The sequence below is a fragment of the Zingiber officinale genome, chromosome 7A (assembly GCF_018446385.1).
Source record: "Zingiber officinale cultivar Zhangliang chromosome 7A, Zo_v1.1, whole genome shotgun sequence".
Taxonomy (NCBI): domain Eukaryota; kingdom Viridiplantae; phylum Streptophyta; class Magnoliopsida; order Zingiberales; family Zingiberaceae; genus Zingiber; species Zingiber officinale.
The window spans coordinates 138,307,036-138,327,094 of NC_055998.1; the positions used below are offsets into that span (position 1 = coordinate 138,307,036).

General features: G+C 34.1%; 2 protein-coding genes across 2 annotated transcripts; one reads left to right on the top strand and one right to left on the bottom strand.

Annotated features, from left to right (window-relative positions):
- Nucleotides 1-390: 390 nt before the first annotated feature.
- Nucleotides 391-15,757, top strand: LOC122002809 (protein-tyrosine sulfotransferase-like). Its single transcript, XM_042558146.1, has 13 exons — nucleotides 391-411; nucleotides 898-969; nucleotides 1,982-2,159; nucleotides 2,255-2,326; nucleotides 3,255-3,519; nucleotides 11,158-11,301; nucleotides 12,140-12,244; nucleotides 12,337-12,481; nucleotides 12,947-13,011; nucleotides 13,086-13,151; nucleotides 13,318-13,437; nucleotides 15,370-15,522; nucleotides 15,597-15,757. Exons 2-13 carry the CDS (start codon nucleotides 903-905, stop codon nucleotides 15,732-15,734), a joined length of 1,518 nt encoding a protein of 505 aa, XP_042414080.1. The 5' UTR covers nucleotides 391-411; nucleotides 898-902; the 3' UTR covers nucleotides 15,735-15,757.
- Nucleotides 15,758-18,114: 2,357 nt separating this feature from the next.
- On the bottom strand, nucleotides 18,115-18,534 carry LOC121999766 (probable calcium-binding protein CML10). The gene has a single exon (XM_042554405.1). It carries the CDS (start codon nucleotides 18,532-18,534, stop codon nucleotides 18,115-18,117), a length of 420 nt encoding a protein of 139 aa, XP_042410339.1.
- Between the last annotated feature and the right edge of the window lie 1,525 nt (nucleotides 18,535-20,059).

Sequence of the window (20,059 nt, forward strand, 5' to 3'; positions counted from 1 at the left end):
CTCAATAAATGCTGACGTGGATGCCAGAATGTATTAATGATGACAGTTGGTGCAGTAAGAAAGATGATGATGTTGTTGCACGTTAGCAGCCGATCATCAACCAAAAAGATGATTGCTGCCATTAAATAATAGATTTATGCTAGCATGCACTTTAGCATTTTGCTGAGTTGGCACGATACCATGTTAGCATTTTAATAACAGATGGATGGAAAATTAATGGGTGCTAGTTCTTAATATGTCTTGTGGATGTTATGCTAGTTTTGAAAAAAAAATGAAAAAAATGTGTTAGATTTGAAAAAATTCTAAAAGCGGTGCTACATTAATGTTTAAAGTTACAATTTATGATACAATAATTTTTCCTTGATTACAGGGCAAGAGTCATAGGATCAATTGAACCACTTAATTGCTTTGGTATGGAGATTAAAATTTTGACCTTGTACCAGCCATGTTTAATAAAGTTTGTGCTTCCCCCAAAGTGGTTAATTCAAATGTTTTTTTGTTGTCTAGAAGACTTTGTTTAGTTTTTCCTTTATTTGCAATGTGCATCTTGCAAACAGTATCCCTTTTCTTGTTGACGTGCACAAATGGTTAACTCAACTTTGTTGTGAGTTAGTTGAAGATCTCTTTGGTTTCCCATTTGTCTAACCACCTGTCCATATCAACCACCAATTGTGTATCTAAATCAAAGTCTGAAAGAATATCTGCCAAATACCGATCAAATACTTCTTATCTGATATATGGTTTCCAAATAATAAGTGATTATGCTCTATATCTTTTCTATTTAATGCAAAAAGCTTTGATGGATATGGCTAACTGTGGTTTCTGTTCTTTCTAGTATGTCTTATCATCCTTGCTTGGATATTCGTTGTTGCTTCATTGATTCATATTCTTCTGCAGGCATCATGACACCGAGATGTAAAGTAATGTCACACATATTCATATGTGATTTATTGATCTTTATTTATTTAGGTATGGCCACTTTTGTTCATGATTTATAGACTCCTTAAGTTGCTTTTGCCATACAACATTGATATACTCTTATGTATTATCTATTTGTCAAGCAATAGATTAGTTTGACTAGCATATTCGTTCTGCTTTCTCCTCTTCATTGCTCTGTGTTTCATGAAGTTGAATGGACAGTAAATGTTTTTTTTTATTATTCTAGTTTTTGCAAATTATTCTGGATGTTGCTAGAAACCAAATGTGTACACTTGATCTATATTTGGATTGTTTGAATGAGTTCCATGTGCAAATTTAATCAGATTTATTTCTTTAATTTGGGAAGAACTTTTCCTTTTTAAAGGAGAGCATCTAGAGATATGGTTGTCCCATTCCTCTCTTCATAGTTATAACAACTGAACTGGAAATCAAAGCAGAGAAAATGTGGGTCATCTGTTCATTGGTAGATCTTGACTAGCTAATTGGTCAGATGCCCAATTACTTGGTCTAGTTTCATATTTATCACATCCATTTACGATAAAAATACATCAAAAACCTCAACAACAACAATCACTAAGTAGGGTCGGATATATGGATCCTCCTACGTTATTGGGTTCAATATCCTATTATATCCTCATCTATATTTAAATGAATTTTATCCAAAACCCAAAACCTACTTATGAAAAATTATAATTATACATAAACTAATGTAATAAAAATTAATTTACTAGCATAGAGGAATAAGTATTGATATAAAAAATAAAACAACCAATTTACAATCATATTTTAAAGAGGATGCTATGGTTTTTATAGGTGTACTTATCATTGAGGTCAGTTACTCTAGAATGGGCTTATTACGCACGTTGCAATTTTTTATTCATGGTTCAATTAATTTACTATGGACAGTAGCATACAAATTAACATATTTGATATTGCTTGCACAGATATTTTATTTTAAACCACAAGAATTTTAACTTTTTGTCCGATGACCTGTGGTGCGCCTCTGCGCTGACAAATGATTTGTAATACTCACTTGTGGCAGTATCGACCTTATTAACGGTGTCTTCTAGTGGCGATGATTATTTACACTGTGAAAGTATCATGAGAAACTGGGTCGATTCTTCCATGGAAACAGAAGTCCATACAGATGAGCTGATACTAAAGGATCTATTGTTTTTTCTGCATGTTCCAAGAACTGGGGGCCGAACATACTTCCATTGGTGAGTATTTTTGTTGTTGATGTGTATCAAGTCAGATCACATATATCTTTCTTCAGCTGAGTTGGTTTGCTGGTTATGAAATCAATTACTGGCAGCCTTTTGAGAAAGCTTTACACGAGTCCTCAGAAGTGTCCATTTTCCTATGACAAATTACGATTGGATCCAAGGTGATTTTTGGTTTTCATTGGCTATCATGTTTAGTTTTTATTCTATATTCGTGACTTGAAGTCTGCAGCAAAAATGTTATTATGATGCTTTTGCCACTGTATGCAACTTGCTGTCCTCTGTTTAATCAGTGAGCCTTATAGTTTGATTTAGAATTGGTACAAGTGTTGCTTCTGTGGCCAAAGGAGAAATGAAACTGCATAAAAACTAGGCAGAAAAATTAGTCCAGCTTGTGTAAAAGTTATCGTTCTTACACGTTTCTCCTGAATTATTTTATACTGAAATTTAATTCATTAATTTATATATTTGTTTTACTTTTTCAACATTCTCAAAGCAAAGGTAGCCGGCAATTGGATGGTAGGCCAAGCATGTATATATTGTGAGTTATTCATTGTGGTATTATCATGTGCAGTAGTGGTTAACACATTTACACTACAGAAGTTATGACAAACAAATGATAATTTTGGAAGAAGAGTTTGTCACCATGTTAGTGCTGCATTAACTGTTATATTGATTTTTATTAAATTTGATGCAATGAAAAAAACTGGAAAAACTGAGTAACAAGTGTAAGATAAATTCTTTATTTTACAATTAGATTTTCTGTTTATTTTGAAGTTTCTTTAGAGTTATTCAGTATTCTAGAAGTTATCGCCTAAGACAAGGGAAACCGTATCCTTGGTTCAAAATTTTGCTTAGACCCCTGTTGTCTCTTTATCTAATGCCTTTCCAAGTTCTCTTATGCTTTACCAAGTATTGATAGCATTAGAATAATAATATGGCTTAGATGCACGTTGTTGCTTTTGCTAATACATAAGTTTTCTTTGTGCACTGGGCTAGCACTCAACCTTTGTATAAATAAAAAAAAAAACAGATTTATATTATTACTCTTATGTGATACTTGACACTTATAAGTTGAATTTGGTGGTCTAGCAAACCAAATTGCAGATTGATGGTTTCCCATGATGACTATAGCTTGATATCTAAATTACCAAAGCATAAAACGTCAGTTGTAACAATTTTAAGGCATCCAATTGATCGTGTGTTCAGCACATATGAAACCTCTGTCGAAGTTGCAGCTGAATTTCTTGTGCATCCAAATTTAACTTCAACAACCCAAATGTTTAGACGGATTGGACTGGATATCTGGCCATGGAAGTATTTAGTTCCTTGGATGAGGCAGGACTTATTTGTAAGGGTATGCTTTTCTTCTCTGTGCTGCCTGCTGTATATTATTTGTTTGTTTATGATCTTCACTTTCTTGTGTTGCATTGATTCTCTTCTTTCTTCTTATTGTTTTTTATTTTCTTTTATATTGAAACGTGCTCTACTCTTATTTTCTTATTAAAACACACCTTGAACACTTCTTCGCGCTATATATTCTATTTTATAATTTCCATCCCAAATGTTTCAAGGGTTGGATTTCAAAATCAATTTATGCACTGTTTTAAAATATGGTTTCCACAATAATGTTACCATAAAAGTAACATAATTGATAAGTAAACACATAATGACAATAAAATACATCATATTTTATGTTGTAATGAAGAAAACTTAAAAGGTATAAAATATAACAAAATAAAAAATTCATTTCATATAAGCACATTGCAAAAATAACAATATATCATAATAAACAACGTCTCATGCTAAAATATCAAAACATAAATAATTAGTGTCATACAACAATTAAGAGTATAACATTCAAGTCTACTCCTCTAGTAGGAGAAAATTATAAAAGAAGAAATCCTAATCAAATTCCTCATCATCGCCACTCTCTACATAGTATCCCTTTAAATCAATGGTTTCTTCATCGATCTTGTTGAGGGACCAACTAGCCTAAAGCCCCCCTTTGTCTTAGAAAGCTCATTAGCTCATAATGCATTTGCAACTATATCTTTTGTGAAGCCTCAGAACTAATTGCTCTTTTAAATCTCCATTTATCTATTCTTAAAAACACTTTTTACTTAAGGGATTTCTTGCCCATTCATTTTTATGATTCTTTACTTGTGCATTAAGCTTCAAAATCTCGAGCTGTGGCGGAGTTTCAAGTTTCAATTTTTGATTGAAACGATGTTGTGTTGGTATCATACCAATGTTTTGACGTATGGTGCCAGATCAGAATTGGTGGGAGCAGGAATGAGGTGAAAAATAGAATGATAGACTTGGGGATGAGATTCATTGATCAATCTGAGACGTGGGCTCCTTCCACGCCACATTCCTAATCCCAAATCCCATGCTATGAGCTTATAATTCACACCTTCTCTCTCCTAGCCCAGAGTGGAGAATCAAACCCTTGCCTAGGCCTCTGCTTCCCTACCAGAGGAGCTTGGCCTAAAATGGACCTCTCGCTTCATTCACTTAAGATGTGCATGTGCCGACCAGCCTGCCATAGAAAAGTAAGTAGCCCATCGTAGACAAGTAAGCAGTCTGCCGAGCTAGAACACAACTATGTGCGTAGCTTTGGAATGCGTCCCATCTGAAATGGTACAGTATGACGCAATACAATTTATATTGAAGTGTTTTGTAGCATGCCAAGGGGCAATGAATGACAGTATAACATGATACTCATCGACATAACTAAGGCAACAATACAAAATGATTGACACGATGCATGATAGATTATTGAGTAGTATTGAGTTTTGGTAATTTATTGGAATGATATGTTTTGATCGTGTTGCTTGACACAATATGAGGTTTCAAACCATGATTTCCATTAAATTCGACATAGATTTATTCTTTATCTTCTTTACTAGTATATTCTTTTTCTTTGTACGAAGAAATATTCGTTTAATGATTGACAATTTATGTATAACAAAAAATATTCAAGATATAAACAATTTGCGTTTGTTAAGGTCATTGTTCAACTTACCCTTTCAAATGCACTCCAATTCCTCTCACACTAAGAGGAGTATGAGGGGAGCTATATGTTACGTTAAGAATCTTGATAACCATCATTTGCAAATGGTCAATACCCAATCCACACATTGAACTCCAATGCTCTATCACATTAAGGGGTCAACAATATTAGTAGAATCTAGAACTTATTCAGAATGATTGTGTTATTCGACAATACTTGCGCTGAAATCTTCATTTTTCTTATATTTTTTGATTCAAAACTAATTGCTTTCCAAAGAGTTGGATGCATCATTCTATGCCAACAATTCCACACTATCATATTATCTTTAAATGGTAGAATTGGGAAAGAAATGCCCCTATAGAAGTACAAGTGAGTATATTATTCATGATAGAAAATCATAAGGATTGCAATTTCTTTTTTTTCATTGCAAATTTTTATAAATGCCCAAGCAAATTTGAGGATCATGTTCTCTTCAGATAAGTGAATGCAATGCTCTGAAAGTTAATTAAAGGTAAGAGTGTGGACAAAATGACCTTTTCAAGAATGCAGAGTTTTTCTTACAGACATGTGAATCCCATTGTCAAATATACAAATGGGAAAATAGATAATGCTCTTAATATTATTGTTTATTAACTCAATCCCACATACTAATGTGGATTATATACTCATTTGAGTAGGGAGTTTCTTTCCTTATCCTTCCTTCTAAGCTAATGTGATGTGTGGAATTCAAGGCATATGAAGAGTCAACCAACCTTTTTGAAAGGCAATTAGCTATGAGTGAAAGTTCAAACAATAATGAAAATTTTAGCCCTTGTGTCAGTAAATTAATATTATTATTTTCAAATTCTACTAATATTGTCTATTACTTAAATTGATAGCACAAAGGGTGTTTATTGTTTTGATCATGTACTCTTCATTCCTAAAAAATGACAATTAGGATTCTTAACCTAACATGTAGCTCCTTTGGGTGTGACACAAATAGGAGTGCATTTAAAAAGATAAGTTGAACCTTGACAACCTCAAATTGTCTATATGGTAATATTTTTGTTGGATATAAATTAGTTACTAGTAGACGGTTATTTCCTATAGATTCATACAAAGAAAAGGAATAAACTTGTGACATCCCTAGTTTTTTTTCTTCTCTTTTTTTTTTCATTTAATTTATACATATATATAGTTGCGGATTTCACTTGCACATACTTCCATAATGGATTCTCAATTCAACTAAGATACATAGACAACTTTTAAAACATAAATTACTAGCGACCTGCAGTTCAAAATTTTTTCTTCAATGGATACACCTAACTAATGCGAAAACTAAACTGGAAGGTCTTTGAGTTATACTGTCATTGTCCCAAGCTGGCTCACTAGTTATTGCCTCCTGCCTCATTCGTCTCAATTCCTTAAAAAAGGCTATAATCTGTGACTCGAGAGACTCGGCATATTCAAAACCGTGTTATGCAATAGGTAGCGCCCATAATCTAGTGTATTAAGGGATATCCAGGCTAGGTAACTTAGGACCTACATACTGACATATTATGGAAGCATATGCGTCAACATACACATACGAGCATAAACATACGCATATGCATGTAAATAGACTAAATATGAAATAGACATAATTATGAGCATGTATATATAAGCATAGACATAAGCATACTTGCATGACATAAACGTACATACTAAGGATGAGCAGAAACATAAGTATAAGCATGTAAATAAACTAAGCATGTAAATAAACATAATCATGAGCATGTACATAAGCATGTACATAAGCATAGACATAAGCATACTTGCATAACATAAATGTACATGCTATGGATATCATACATAAGCATGTACATACTAAGGATGAGCAGAAACATAAGTATAAGCATGTAAATAAACTAAGCATAAAATAAACATAATCATGAGCATGTACATAAGCATGTACATAAGCATAGACATAAGCATACTTGCATAACATAAATGTACATGCTATGTACTTGCATAACATACATGTACATAAGTTTCCCGTAAACGGATTCCTCTGGGGTCTTTTCCCTCATTGTATTCTCATTAAGTAATTTTCATTATCAGAAGCATGATTACGGTTATAGCTTATCAACCTAAGAATCTGAAACTTACCTATGCTACATGGTTATCAAACATCATCACCGTTATAGTATGTTGAACCTAAAGAACTGAACTTTACATATACTTGCAAGGTTATCAAACATGATTATTTTCCTAGCATGTTAAGCCCTAAAGATCCAAAAACTAATCTATAGCATGTGATATCAAACAAACTAGCATATCAACACATCATTTCAATGGTCCTACTACACGAAACATAGAGATCCCCAAATATTTTTACAGTATTTAAATGACCCTAAATTCTAATAAAACATCTTAAAATGTTCGATATACCTTAACCACGAGTTCCCTAATTTTAGTGGTCATTGTATGCACAATAAAGTGAATAAACTACATGAAATATTAAAACCACGCACAATGATCCGATTTCATGAATTGACAAGAATCCTAAACGTTTTCACCAGTAATTAAATGGCATTAAATTCAGATTAACTCACCAAAAATGTTCTCCATACCTTCACCACAAATTCCCTAATTTTATGGGTCATTGTATGCATCAAAAGAATGAAGAAACTACATGAAATATTAAAACTACAACCAATGGTCCGATTTCATGAGGTATGAAGAATCCTAATGTTTTCACCGGTAATTAAATGACATTAAATTCAGATTAATTCACCAAAAATGTTCTCCATACCTTCACCATAAGTTCCCTAATTTTAAGGGTCATTGTATGCATCAAAAGAATGAAGAAACTATATGAAATGCTAAAACTGCAAACAGTGGTATGATTTCATGAGGTATGAAGAATCCTAACGTTTTCACCGGTAATTAAATGATAATTCACCAAAAATGTTCTCCATACCTTCACCACGAGTTCCTTAATTTTAAGGGCCATTGTATGCATCAAAAGAATGAAAAAACTGCATGAAATGTTAAAACTACAAACAATGGTCCGATTTCTTGAGGTATGAAGAATCCTAGCATTTTCTCCAGTAATTAAATGGCATTAAATTCAGATTAATTCACCAAAAATGTTCTCCATACCTTCACCACGAGTTCCCTAATTTTAAGGGTCATTGTATGCATTAAAAGAATGGAGAAACTACATGAAATGTTAAAACTACAAACAATGGTTTGATTTCATGAAGTATGATGTATCCTAATGTTTTCACCATTAGTTAAATGGTGTTAAATTCAGTTTAATTTACCTAAACGTTCTCTATACATGTCCCTTAATTTTACATATTATAAGAAAGATTTAAAGCACCTAGAAGACAAAGAACATGCACAACTTGTAAAGTAGAAGCATGATGGACAACCTTTAAAATTTAGTGAGGAAACTATCCCTTCAAGAAATCCGAAATCCTCAATTCATGCAAACCATTTGAAGCTTAGAACAGGAACATAAACTAGGGAATCATTCTTAAAACAAACAGCCATAAAAATCAATCTATAAACCCGAAGTTCACTAATTATAGCAACTAACTACAACATAATGCAAGTAGGGAGCATGCCTTCAATCTTTAGCTACTAACTCCCTCTTCTTGTTTCCCTTGGGGCTCTAGAACCGGTGGAGAACAATGGGGAGGAGAGGAGCTCCTTAGGGCCGGCGGCACATCAAGGGGATGGAGCTTTTGGAGGTAGGGGTTTTAAAGAGATGGAGCTTAGGACTTTGTCTAAATTTTATCCACTAAGTCATATAACTTTTATTATACTAAGTCATAAAAATTTATTTTCATATGTTATATAAATTTTTATCTACATACTAAGTCTTATAACTTTATATAAAAATTTATTCACCTGGGTTATATAAATTTTTATATATTTAATAAGTCATTTATATAAAAATTTATTCACATAGGTTATATAAATTTTTATACATTTACTAAGTCATATAAATTTTATATAAAAATTTATATACATAGGTTATATAAATAATAAGTCTTTATAAATTTTTATATATTTATCTCCTACTATTTTCTTAATATAATTGATTAATCCAAATCCCATAATTGTAGGCTAACTTAATTAATTTAAATCTATCTACATTAATAAATTTTTAATTAAATTGAATGAATCCTCTTAATTAACCATTGGTTTTCGGATACTACAAAACTACTTGTAAAGAAGATGAATGATCCTATTTGTCTAATTTAATGCAAATTTAAAGAATTACAAAATGAAAAGGAAAGACAGCCGCTGGAGTCAAAAGTCATAGAGAATGGATGAATGGAGATTTAAAAGAGGATTAAACTATTTGTGAATGAAGATGAATTAGTTCCTAGACCAGGCTTGACATGGGATCTAGTTGCAGAAGCCTTATAAGCTAATGAGATTTTTCATGGAAGGGGGAGCTCTAGGCTAGTAGTCCCTCAACAAGTGGAGAAATTAATGAAAAAACAGTTGATCCTGAGTAGAGCTGTCAGATGGGCTAACCCATGGTAAGACGGGTTGGCCCGTGGCAGGCCAATCATTTGGCGAGACAGGGCGGGCCGACCCATCAACTTGGCGGGTTGGCAAATTTCCAACCCAACTCAATCCAAGGCGGGTTACGGGTTTGGCTGGCCAGCCCGCGGGCCCATCAATTATTTTTTTAAAAAAATAAAAAAATATTTCATATCTTCAACGTTTTACTTCGAAAAGATTTCATCAATCAAATGTATCTATGCATTTTAAATATAAATGGACACAAATAAGTACTTATGTGGGATGAAAAGTACTATTTTTATTTTAAAATTATAACAAAGAAAGATAATAAATTGGCATAAAACTTAGTTTACATGTGTTTCTCAACCCGCGGGTCAACCTAAGCCCATCGCGGGCCGACCCTCGCGGGCCTAGGCGGGTCGGCCCACGGCGGGCTTGGGTTGATAAAATTTCAATCCAATCCGCTTAAATTGTTTGGCGGGGCAGGTCAACCCAACAGGTCAACCCAAATTGACGGCTCTAATCCTGAGGAAGAAAGTGTGAGTGATGATGATGAAAAAATTAATGACTTTTACAAGAGCGGACTTGACTTGACTTTGATGAACTTATTTGATTATACCATAACACTAGTTGTCCATATTTTAATATGCTAATTATGAACTTGGTTGTTATGACATATTGTTTTGCATTTTCTTTCAATGTGCCTATATGGATCTATGATTTTATGTTTTATTGTCTTTTATACATTTATGTTTTCTTCATTGCAATATGATATATGATGTGGTTTGGTGTTGTTAGGTGTTTTTTTATCAATTATGACTTGACTTGTTTACTCGATCGTAAATTTGTTTTGATTATTTAGTACACTTTGTTAGATATGTATGTTAGCAATTTTTATTGAGAATGTATATCTAATTTAATTTAATAGTTTTTTAATGTGACCACCTAGGCTCCCCCTATTGCCTGAGTGCTAGGTAGTGGTCTGTTCACCTACTGCTTAAGCTGTCTTTTTAAACCTTGCCTCTAATTGTTGGGTATGCCTTGATATCTAATTTGATATGATTATTCAGCCTTTAAAGTTATGGAGATAGCATCCAGTAAATTACCTTATCTCTCTTTCACATCTTTCTCCCACCTCTACATATTTATTGAATCCTTTGATCTTTTGACTCGCCCTACATTTTCACCATGTTGTCTTTATCAGTCATAATCCTATTAAATGCTATAACCTGAGACATCCTTATTGATATGGAAAATTAGTTAAAACAGTCAGCCAGTGGAGAAAATTCAAATTGACCACCAAAACCTAGATCTGATAGTTACATTATAGGTTGTTTCACCAATGACATTGAAAAATCATGAATCTGCCAGATAATAATTGAATTACTAATTAGCTTTATGGAAGTTTTGCTTTCTCATTCTTTTTTGTTTGATATATTTATCTCACCACTTTATTCTCAATGTTTTGTGCAGAGGCATGCTAGAGAACTTGGAAGACTTAGAAAGACTGAGGAGACGAATAATCCATATGACATGGAAGAGATGGTCATGCCCTTACAAGAGTTCATTAATGACCCAATAGCTCATGAGATTATTCACAACGGAGCAACTTTTCAGGTGCCATAGTACATTGTTGCTAGTAGCATTATGATATTTAGTTATGATTCTTTCGTTGTTTACTTGAGTTAATACTGAATGTCTAAAAGCCAACAATACCTGTCTGCTCTTGCAAAATTAATGTTCATGTGCTCTTTCTTTATTCTTAACAGATTACAAGTTTAAATATTAATTCACGCTATTAAATTGGCTTTGACATGAAGGTTCCTGTGCCAAGCCAAACAAACAAACAAAAAAAAGAGGATATGCTACTGGTGCATTTGATGTTTGGCTGAACTCTTTCATTGTTTCTTGTGTTAACAGTGAATGCTTCATGGCTAACACAACTAAAAAGGCCAACATGTGTATTTTTACTTGTGAAAAATGTGTCCTCATGTTCATTTTCTTCATACCATCTACTGACCCAAATAAGTTGGTCATAGGCTTGTAATGACAATCGAGGATGATGATCATTACCTTTATTTTTAAATGATATTTTTTACTCATTTAGTTTGTGTTTTTTAGTTGTCTTTGGACATCTTGTATTGGCATCAGTAACATTCAATGTAAATATCATTTGCGTTTCAACCCTCCTATGACCATGAAGGTGCTATGGTGATCTTATCCTACTTTTATCCTGTGATGTAGTTTCCACTTTTTGTTGCTTAAGTACTTCTTCATTCTGTGTTTATGTTTGCTTTCAATTCCCATTTTGTTAATCGATTGTGCTCCATATTTCTTTATAAGGTTACTTTTGTGGCCACTTCCAGTTCCAAGCAAATTACTTCCATGAGACTTATCACATGACTGTACAAGTTATATGGAGCATATCTGTTAATACTGCAATTCCTTATGACAGGTAGCAGGATTAACAAACAACTCATATTTAGAAGAATCGCATGATGTCCGCAATTGTCTTAGGAAGCACCCTGAATTTGGCCATTATGTTCTTGAGGTTGCTAAGGTGCATTTTGGAAAGGACTGATGCCATTGTCTTACAACTGCTTCATATCAATATTTGTTTTAAGTAGTAATTACAGCATTCTAATGGTACAGCATAGGTTGGATCATATGTTATATGTTGGTCTTACTGAAGAGCACAAGAAGTCTGCTAATATGTTCGCTGAATTGGTTGGAGCACAAGTTATTTCCCAGTCTGAAGCCTGGAGCTCTACTGAGCAGGAAACAACCAACAAAACTGGTACATTATAGAATTAATTCATGCTGTTACATTCAGAATCGAACAGTCATATTTACCTATGACAATTATTTAAATTTGTTGTATATTATAGATTACTGTTATCATTTCCCTCCCTTGCTTTTTGTCCTTTCCCTCGATATCACTAACAGAGCTGTTGTCATAGAGTGCCTTGTTCATCCCCAACCTTTTCAGCCTTAGGAAACAGATCCTAAAATCAACAAGCAAAATATTGCATGTAAATAGTTGGAAACTTGTAGCAACAATAAGGATCAATGGGCATTGAATAAACTCCAGTTCAACTCACCCCAGATTAAGTTTTGAGGCATGACAGAAATGAAAGCTTAGATTGTAGATCATGTTGACTAATGTCTTACTAGTATACCGCTGACTCAGTTGTAAGATCTTGCATATCATGCTAAAGTGGGCCTGAAAATTAATGAAAAATGTGGAGCATCTCTTATGTAGGTATCTTCTCTGCAGAACCTAGCTATTCTTCTTTCTATTCTGCTGCTGCACTAAACCAGGATGAGGTAGTTCAAAATAGAATTATTTTATGCATATTATTCTATCAATAATGTACTAAACTGCTCCACATTTATGATAGGGTATTGCTGGCTATCTAAATATAACCGAGCTCCTTTCACCACATGATGAACCAGGAAGAGAAAATGTATTACCTCTTAATATGTAATTTAACTAATTAGTTCTCGTCCTTTTATTGTTCATCTATGAATTTATAGCCTATTGTTATATTCTTCCAGTAAATAGTATCCTCTAATCCTTCTTAAAATGCATTCTATATTCTTCTAAATCAAGCATTTCTTCGCCATTTATAGATGACTGTTGGAAAGTTGATAGAGGCATATGAAAAATGCAATTCCAATTTATGGAAATTTCAAACAACCCGACGCAAAATGTCTCTGAAAAGGATTTCTTCTGTGAAATTTTCAAAGAAGGTATATGACGAGATAGTAGGAAGTCATGAAATAGAATAGTATGTTTCTTTAGCTTCTTTGTTAATCTTATTATTTGTTGCACGTTCTGGGTGAGTTAACAAATTGGATGAAAATTATTGGTTTGGTTAAATTTGTTTCACCTCATTTACCTCTTATTTACTTAATCTTGTGACATCTAGTTATTATGTCAGAAATGTGCTTGATGTAGCATTAGTGGGATGAAGGTAAATCTGTGTGCTACAGGCGATGAACCTAACAGGATAGTGGGCCTCGATTAACAGTCTCACAAGAGAAGGAATAGTTATTAGAAACTGGAATTGATGAAACCAGAAGAGTTGGAGTCTCTTTTATAGGCCTAACTGTAGCTCTGTCTTCTGTTACTAGGTGTAAAGTACACTAGAACATTATTCACTTTATTTTTTAAAACCAATTATTTAAATTAATCCATTATCATTTGCATCATGCTAGTTTTGCTGCCATCTCTTTGGTTGTGTTTTCCAAATGTACAAAGCAGTTGCATTGCCGTCTTTGTTCTGACCTTCCAAGTACAAGGTTTCTTCATTATATCTTTCTTGGTTGTCCTTTCTATGAGAGGAATTGTTATATCTTTTGTCTTTGCTATGGTCTCCAAGGAATCAAATTTCTTTGTCATCTTCTTCTTGAGGCATCCCTTCCACCTAATAGGAATCGTCCCATCATATATGCCGATTAATCAATCAAGGAATCCTGTTAATTTAATTTGTCATCAGATATAGGTAGTTTGTTTCCTAATTTAAGTCTAATTCCATGTTCGTGATTATTGTATTGGTTGAGTTAGATTAGAATGGATAAGATCCAATCAATTTAAAGCAAATTCTGGACACATCTTCGACACGATGACGAGTGGCTGCACTGCTGTTAGTAGAGATGCAAGCAGTGGTGATGGAAACATAAGTAGTTGGAGTTGCAAGTGGTTGCTGCTCTGCATGACATGATAACAAGTGCACTGGAGGGAGGGAGGGAGGTGAGTGGCGTGAAGGCAAGCAGTGTGGGAATTACGATCGAGAGAAAATGGGCATACAATAATAACAACAATCAAGTCTTATGCTACTAGGTGAGGTCGGCTATATGGGTATTTGTACATTATTAGGCTATATCCCCTACTATGTCATCATCTATATATAAATAAATTTTATCCTATTGTTGTAAAACCTATTAAAATATGGGCATAGGGATTAAAAAAAAACCTATTAATAGGTATTAGATAAAAAAAAGAAGCAACTAATATACATATCAGATTAATATTAGGGGAGATAAGATAAAATTTTATTTGAATGATTGGTTTATTTAATGGATTAAAATATAATTTGAGGATGTTATTTAAGGGTTGTAAGAAATAGTAATTAAATGTAGGAATTAATGGATCGAAAAGTTAAAACAAAAGTAATTACAATTTTGTAGGAATTATACTAACCAAGTCCATTGTTGATGGCGCCACAATGAATTTATTGGACTTAATTTATCAATTATTGTTTGAATCAGCTCTGTAAAGTAGAGCATGGTGATAGAATGGTGCCTAGAAACCTTGTTTCAGAATCTTCTTTTCCTAATTTAGCAAAGTTCTATTATGGGTATCCTAAGTTCAGTGTAGGTTTTGTTGATGCATTTTATCCATCTCCACACTGGAGTGATGAAGTCCAAGTGAAGTTCTCTTTTACTTTAATTGTCTCTTCTTAGTAGACTGTCTGAACATTTAACTATTTTTGAAATTCCAAGTTACTTTCATATCTCGAGATAATTTCACTATATCAGAGGGTGGTTGTCTCATAAAGTTATTCATCAGATTGTATACATGTTTGGTTTTCTTCTTGCTTTTGGCTAATTCTTCACTCCAGTTTAAGGATGGGATTAAAGTTCCACAGAGCTAAACATGCAAGGAAATTGTATTTTCAGGCACGCCGTTCTGTTCCTGCTTCGATTCTTGATCAAATACAATATCTGAACAGTCTTGATGTGGAACTTTACAAACATGCTCAAGATATATTCAGGCGGCAGGAGAAACATGTCATGCAAAATGATGACAAGGGAAACCTGAAGGCCCAAGAGGTTAGTCAGTCGCATTGAACCTGTAGGTCAACATCTGATGGTCAAAATCTATATTCGATATCTTATGTTTGCAGGAACTGCAGACATCAGGATGTGGCAGCTTATTTAGTTGCTTGCCATGGAAGATTTTATCGATCATTGCATTTCTTGCTGTTATTGTTCTTGCGATTCTAGTAACAAAACGCAGGAGAGCGGGTAAATTGAAGATGTGATTTGAAGAACGGAAAGTGGATTTTTTTTTTTTTTTTTGTATGATTGGAGAATGTTTTGACCAAAAAAAGGGCATGCCCTACCTGTGTTGTGTTGTTGTCTCTCCAACTGGTCTGGTCCACTTGGATCGACTTTGCCAATTGTACTGTCTCCCATGGCACATGCAACTAGAATTTCAGATTTTCTTAAACTACGTTTGGATGAGTGTAATGTAATCTAGCTTGTAATGTAATCAAATTTATAATGTAATGTAATCTTGATTACATTACTATGTTTATTAATGTAATGTATGTAATTTTTGATTACAAGATATTTACATTATTTTGTTTGGTATCCATTATTTTTTATAAGAAGTGTAATTCGTATTATTATAAAATGATAAAAATATCATGCTACCTCTACTGATGGCTGTTGTACCTCTACCAGAGCTTGCGGCAACCAACGGTCGCTACCGTTGGCCTCCTTCGCCGATTGTCGGTTGTCGGTTGCCGGCAGTCGGCGGTTGTCGGTGGCAGCGACGGCCGATGACCGACGACCGACGGTCGACGGCGGTGGACGGTAGCGACTGCGGTGGCCTATGTAATCTGGACTATGTTACAAAAGATAGTGAAGTTTTATAATCTGGATTAAGGATATATATAGCAAACATATAACAAATATTGACTGCAGGAGAACAGTTTACTACGAATGGTCCCGTGGGCAGTCAGGGTAAATGACTAGTCATTGTCTGCGAGAGAATACTCTACCACGGATGGTCCCATGGGATGACAGGATGAGGTAGCTATCTGGCTCCCCTATCACTGATTGCGGAAGAACACTCTACTAAGGATGGTCTCATGGGCAGTCAAGGTATATTAGTAGTCACTGTCTACGGAAGAACGCTCTACGATGGATGGTCCCATGGACATACAGGGTATATATCAATGGTCACTAATGACTCTCTCAACGATGCATGAGAGACAATGATCAACAAGATATACTTACGATCCTTGATAATTCTCTCAACCGCAAATGGGAGACAATGGTTGACAGGATATGCCAACGGTTGTTGACGATTCTCTCAACTATGGATGGGAGACAATGATCGACGGGATATAACAACTAAGGGTCTAATAGGATACTCGAGGTACTATACTATGGTATAATCTTACTAATATATAGGCATGAGCCTATATAACAAGTAAGGGTCTACTAGGATACTTGGTACCCTATACTACAATATAATCTTACTAATATAGAGACAGAAAACAAACAATTAGGTCCCCAAGTTACTAGTCACCTAGTATTAATATCTCAACCAATTCCATGGCATCATCACACATATAATTAACAACGGTGTTAGGATCAAGTAATCCTAGGGGTTGATCCGAAGGGAAAAATCTAGAGGAATATGCTATCCCTCTGATAGGGAGTAATCTCGATCAAGTATAGATCAACACTATCTCACTAATATATATGTCCTCACAATTATACAACTATACTACATGTAATATCAATATCCTATAGGCACGAGCATAAGTATATAACCATACTATAATAAAAATGCACGAACATAGGCCTATAACTAGACTATGGTCGGATAATATCATGCATATATATAAACCCAATCATGAATAATAACAAAATTGCATAGCTATCAATAATAATCAAAGTATAAGGACAAATAATAAGGTATCAAACTTAGGGGCAATATATAACAGATTTAAGATAAGCAAGTAATTGCGACCTAATCAAATATAGCAATGATCAATCATGCACTATAATTAAAACTATCAAAAAGATAAGCAGGAGCTACCCACCTCAGTTGTAGAATCATCGTAACCATCCTCAAATCAGAGAACAAGTCTCGTGCTCGAATCCTATAAGGTACATCATACAAAATAAAACTAAATGCCAATATAATTCTAATAACCATAAATAATAAAACCATTTATTCCCCCTTTAGCATTCGTCTATTTTTTTGTTTCACATTATAGTAAACTCTTTGGTCAATCAATATCAATCAATTATTGTACTATGATTTAATTAGTCAATAATTAACTCAGTAATTAAATCACTTAAATGAATTACTCATCTATATAAGACAACTCAATAATTAGCCCATTAATCAATTTCCTCAAATCCTAATTATCTTAATTAATCATGTGATAAATTCATACCTTAATTAATCACCCAATTAATTGGCCAACTAAACTCTAGTTAGTTAATAACCTGTTAATTAATCAAAACATGGAAACATTTAATCCCCAATAGATCCTATGTTAATAAAAGCATAATCTTAATTCAACTAGTATTTCTGTTACCATGGGTTCCGATGGTCGGCAGTGCCATTGGCGGCGGCGAGAGCAACACAGGCGCGGGAGAAACCCGCCCCGCAAGTCATCATGGCTTTAAACTCCTCGAACTAATGAGGCTGTCATCGTCGCAGTCGATCCTGCTGAGGCCCCTGAAGAGCTCTTCCGCAGAGATGATGTTGTTTCGGTCGAGATCGAAGATGGCGATGGCGAAGGCGAGGCGGAGGTCCCCGACGGGGCATTGATCTCCACGAAGTCCTCCACGAAGATGAGCCCGTCCCCGTTGGCCGTTGGAGTTAGCCTCGACCATCATTCGGTGGAGCTCCTCCTCGGAATGCGGGTGGCAGAGGCTCGCGAGCAATGCGGCGAACTCCTCAAACAAGATCTTGTCATCGCCATTGGAGTCGAACTTGTTGAAGACGCGCTCGAGGTCACCGGAAACGGATAGCGACGTCGGCCGTCCACGAGCAGCGGACGTCGTCGGGTCGGGAGCACGGCGGCGCCGCATTGCGAGCACGAGGAAGGGAACGCAAGCTTCGGTTTTTAATTAACAAACTTAGGTTTTGATAAACAAACCCTAAACTTATATATCTAATCAACTCCCAGGTATTTTTAAACAGATTTTTTCTTATCCATTTATGTCTCTTAACACCTAAAAAGATTGTTTTAAAATTAAAAAAAAATTCAATAAATTTCATAAACTCATACAAATCTATTTTCTGATAAATTATCTGATTAATATATTTATTTCTCTTAAAATAATTTAATTATGTCATATTTGAATTATATTTAATTCTTTATTATATATATATATATATATTTATATTAATTACAGGAGGAAAGGTGTTCGAGGATGCCGAAGAGGGGACAGCAATTCAGCTCAGCGGTGTTATTATTAATAATATTATTATTATTATTATTATTTATTTATTTATTTATTTACTTTGGCCAAAAATGAAAAAGACATCGAATTTAATCCTATTTTTTCAAAAAAAAAAAAATCAAAATAATACTTCATCAATAATTTTCAATTGAAAATACTTCCATGTACTCCTCATAATTATTTTAACCCTACTTTTAAACAGGATGTATAATTAAAAAAAATACTGGGCTCTCAATAATCCACATGAACAATTCATGATTTATCACGACGATTAATGAAAATTTTTTATAATATCAAATCAATCATCTAGGAAAAATTTTTATAGTATACAATCAATCATCCCAGATTCAATATTATCAGATTTATCAATTTTTTATAACTATTTTAATCTCACGGGACTTAATACAATAGTAAATGAACGTACTAACGAATTTCCCCGGGCATTCGATTTTCATGTAGCATAAATAAATGCATATAGCATTCGAATGACTAATGATGTTAGATAGTCATTATGGTCCATCTGTGTTTCTCGGAGTTAATATAATTTTAATTAAAGCTATTCCAAAATAACTCAACCTGGTACAAAGCAACTCTTAATTAGCGGTACTTAAGATTGTGCTACTTTATTTTTAAAAAAAAATTAATGAAAAGCACACCATTTAAAAGCAAAAAAAAAAGGAAAAAAACAAAATGAAAAGAAACAAAAAACACTCATCTTGCTGGCACAATGCACGCGATTAAACTTTCGCCGGAGCAAATTAATTACGGACGATCCAATCCGCCTCAAGCCAGTTCGTTGTTGGCACTGGTCGGTCCCGGGTCATGGTGTTGTAGTAGAATATTTGAAATGTCTTTCAGATATTCATAGTTCAAATCCCAAGTACGATGTATTTATAAGAATTTTTTCTCTAAATGAGGGGCATAATCAAAAGATGTTGGGCTTCTGTGCTGACCGTCACGTGCACTTTCTGATTTACCTTGGTGGCTAGTGGAAAACTTCCATAGGACTGGCCCGTTCACACAGGGATAGTCAATGAAATTAATTGAGATTATCATTTTTTTCTTATTGTTGGTGCTGGTCGCCGCAAGAATACTCCAACCCATGTATCAACTTATTGTAGGTCTATAGAATTTGATGAGGTGACAATCA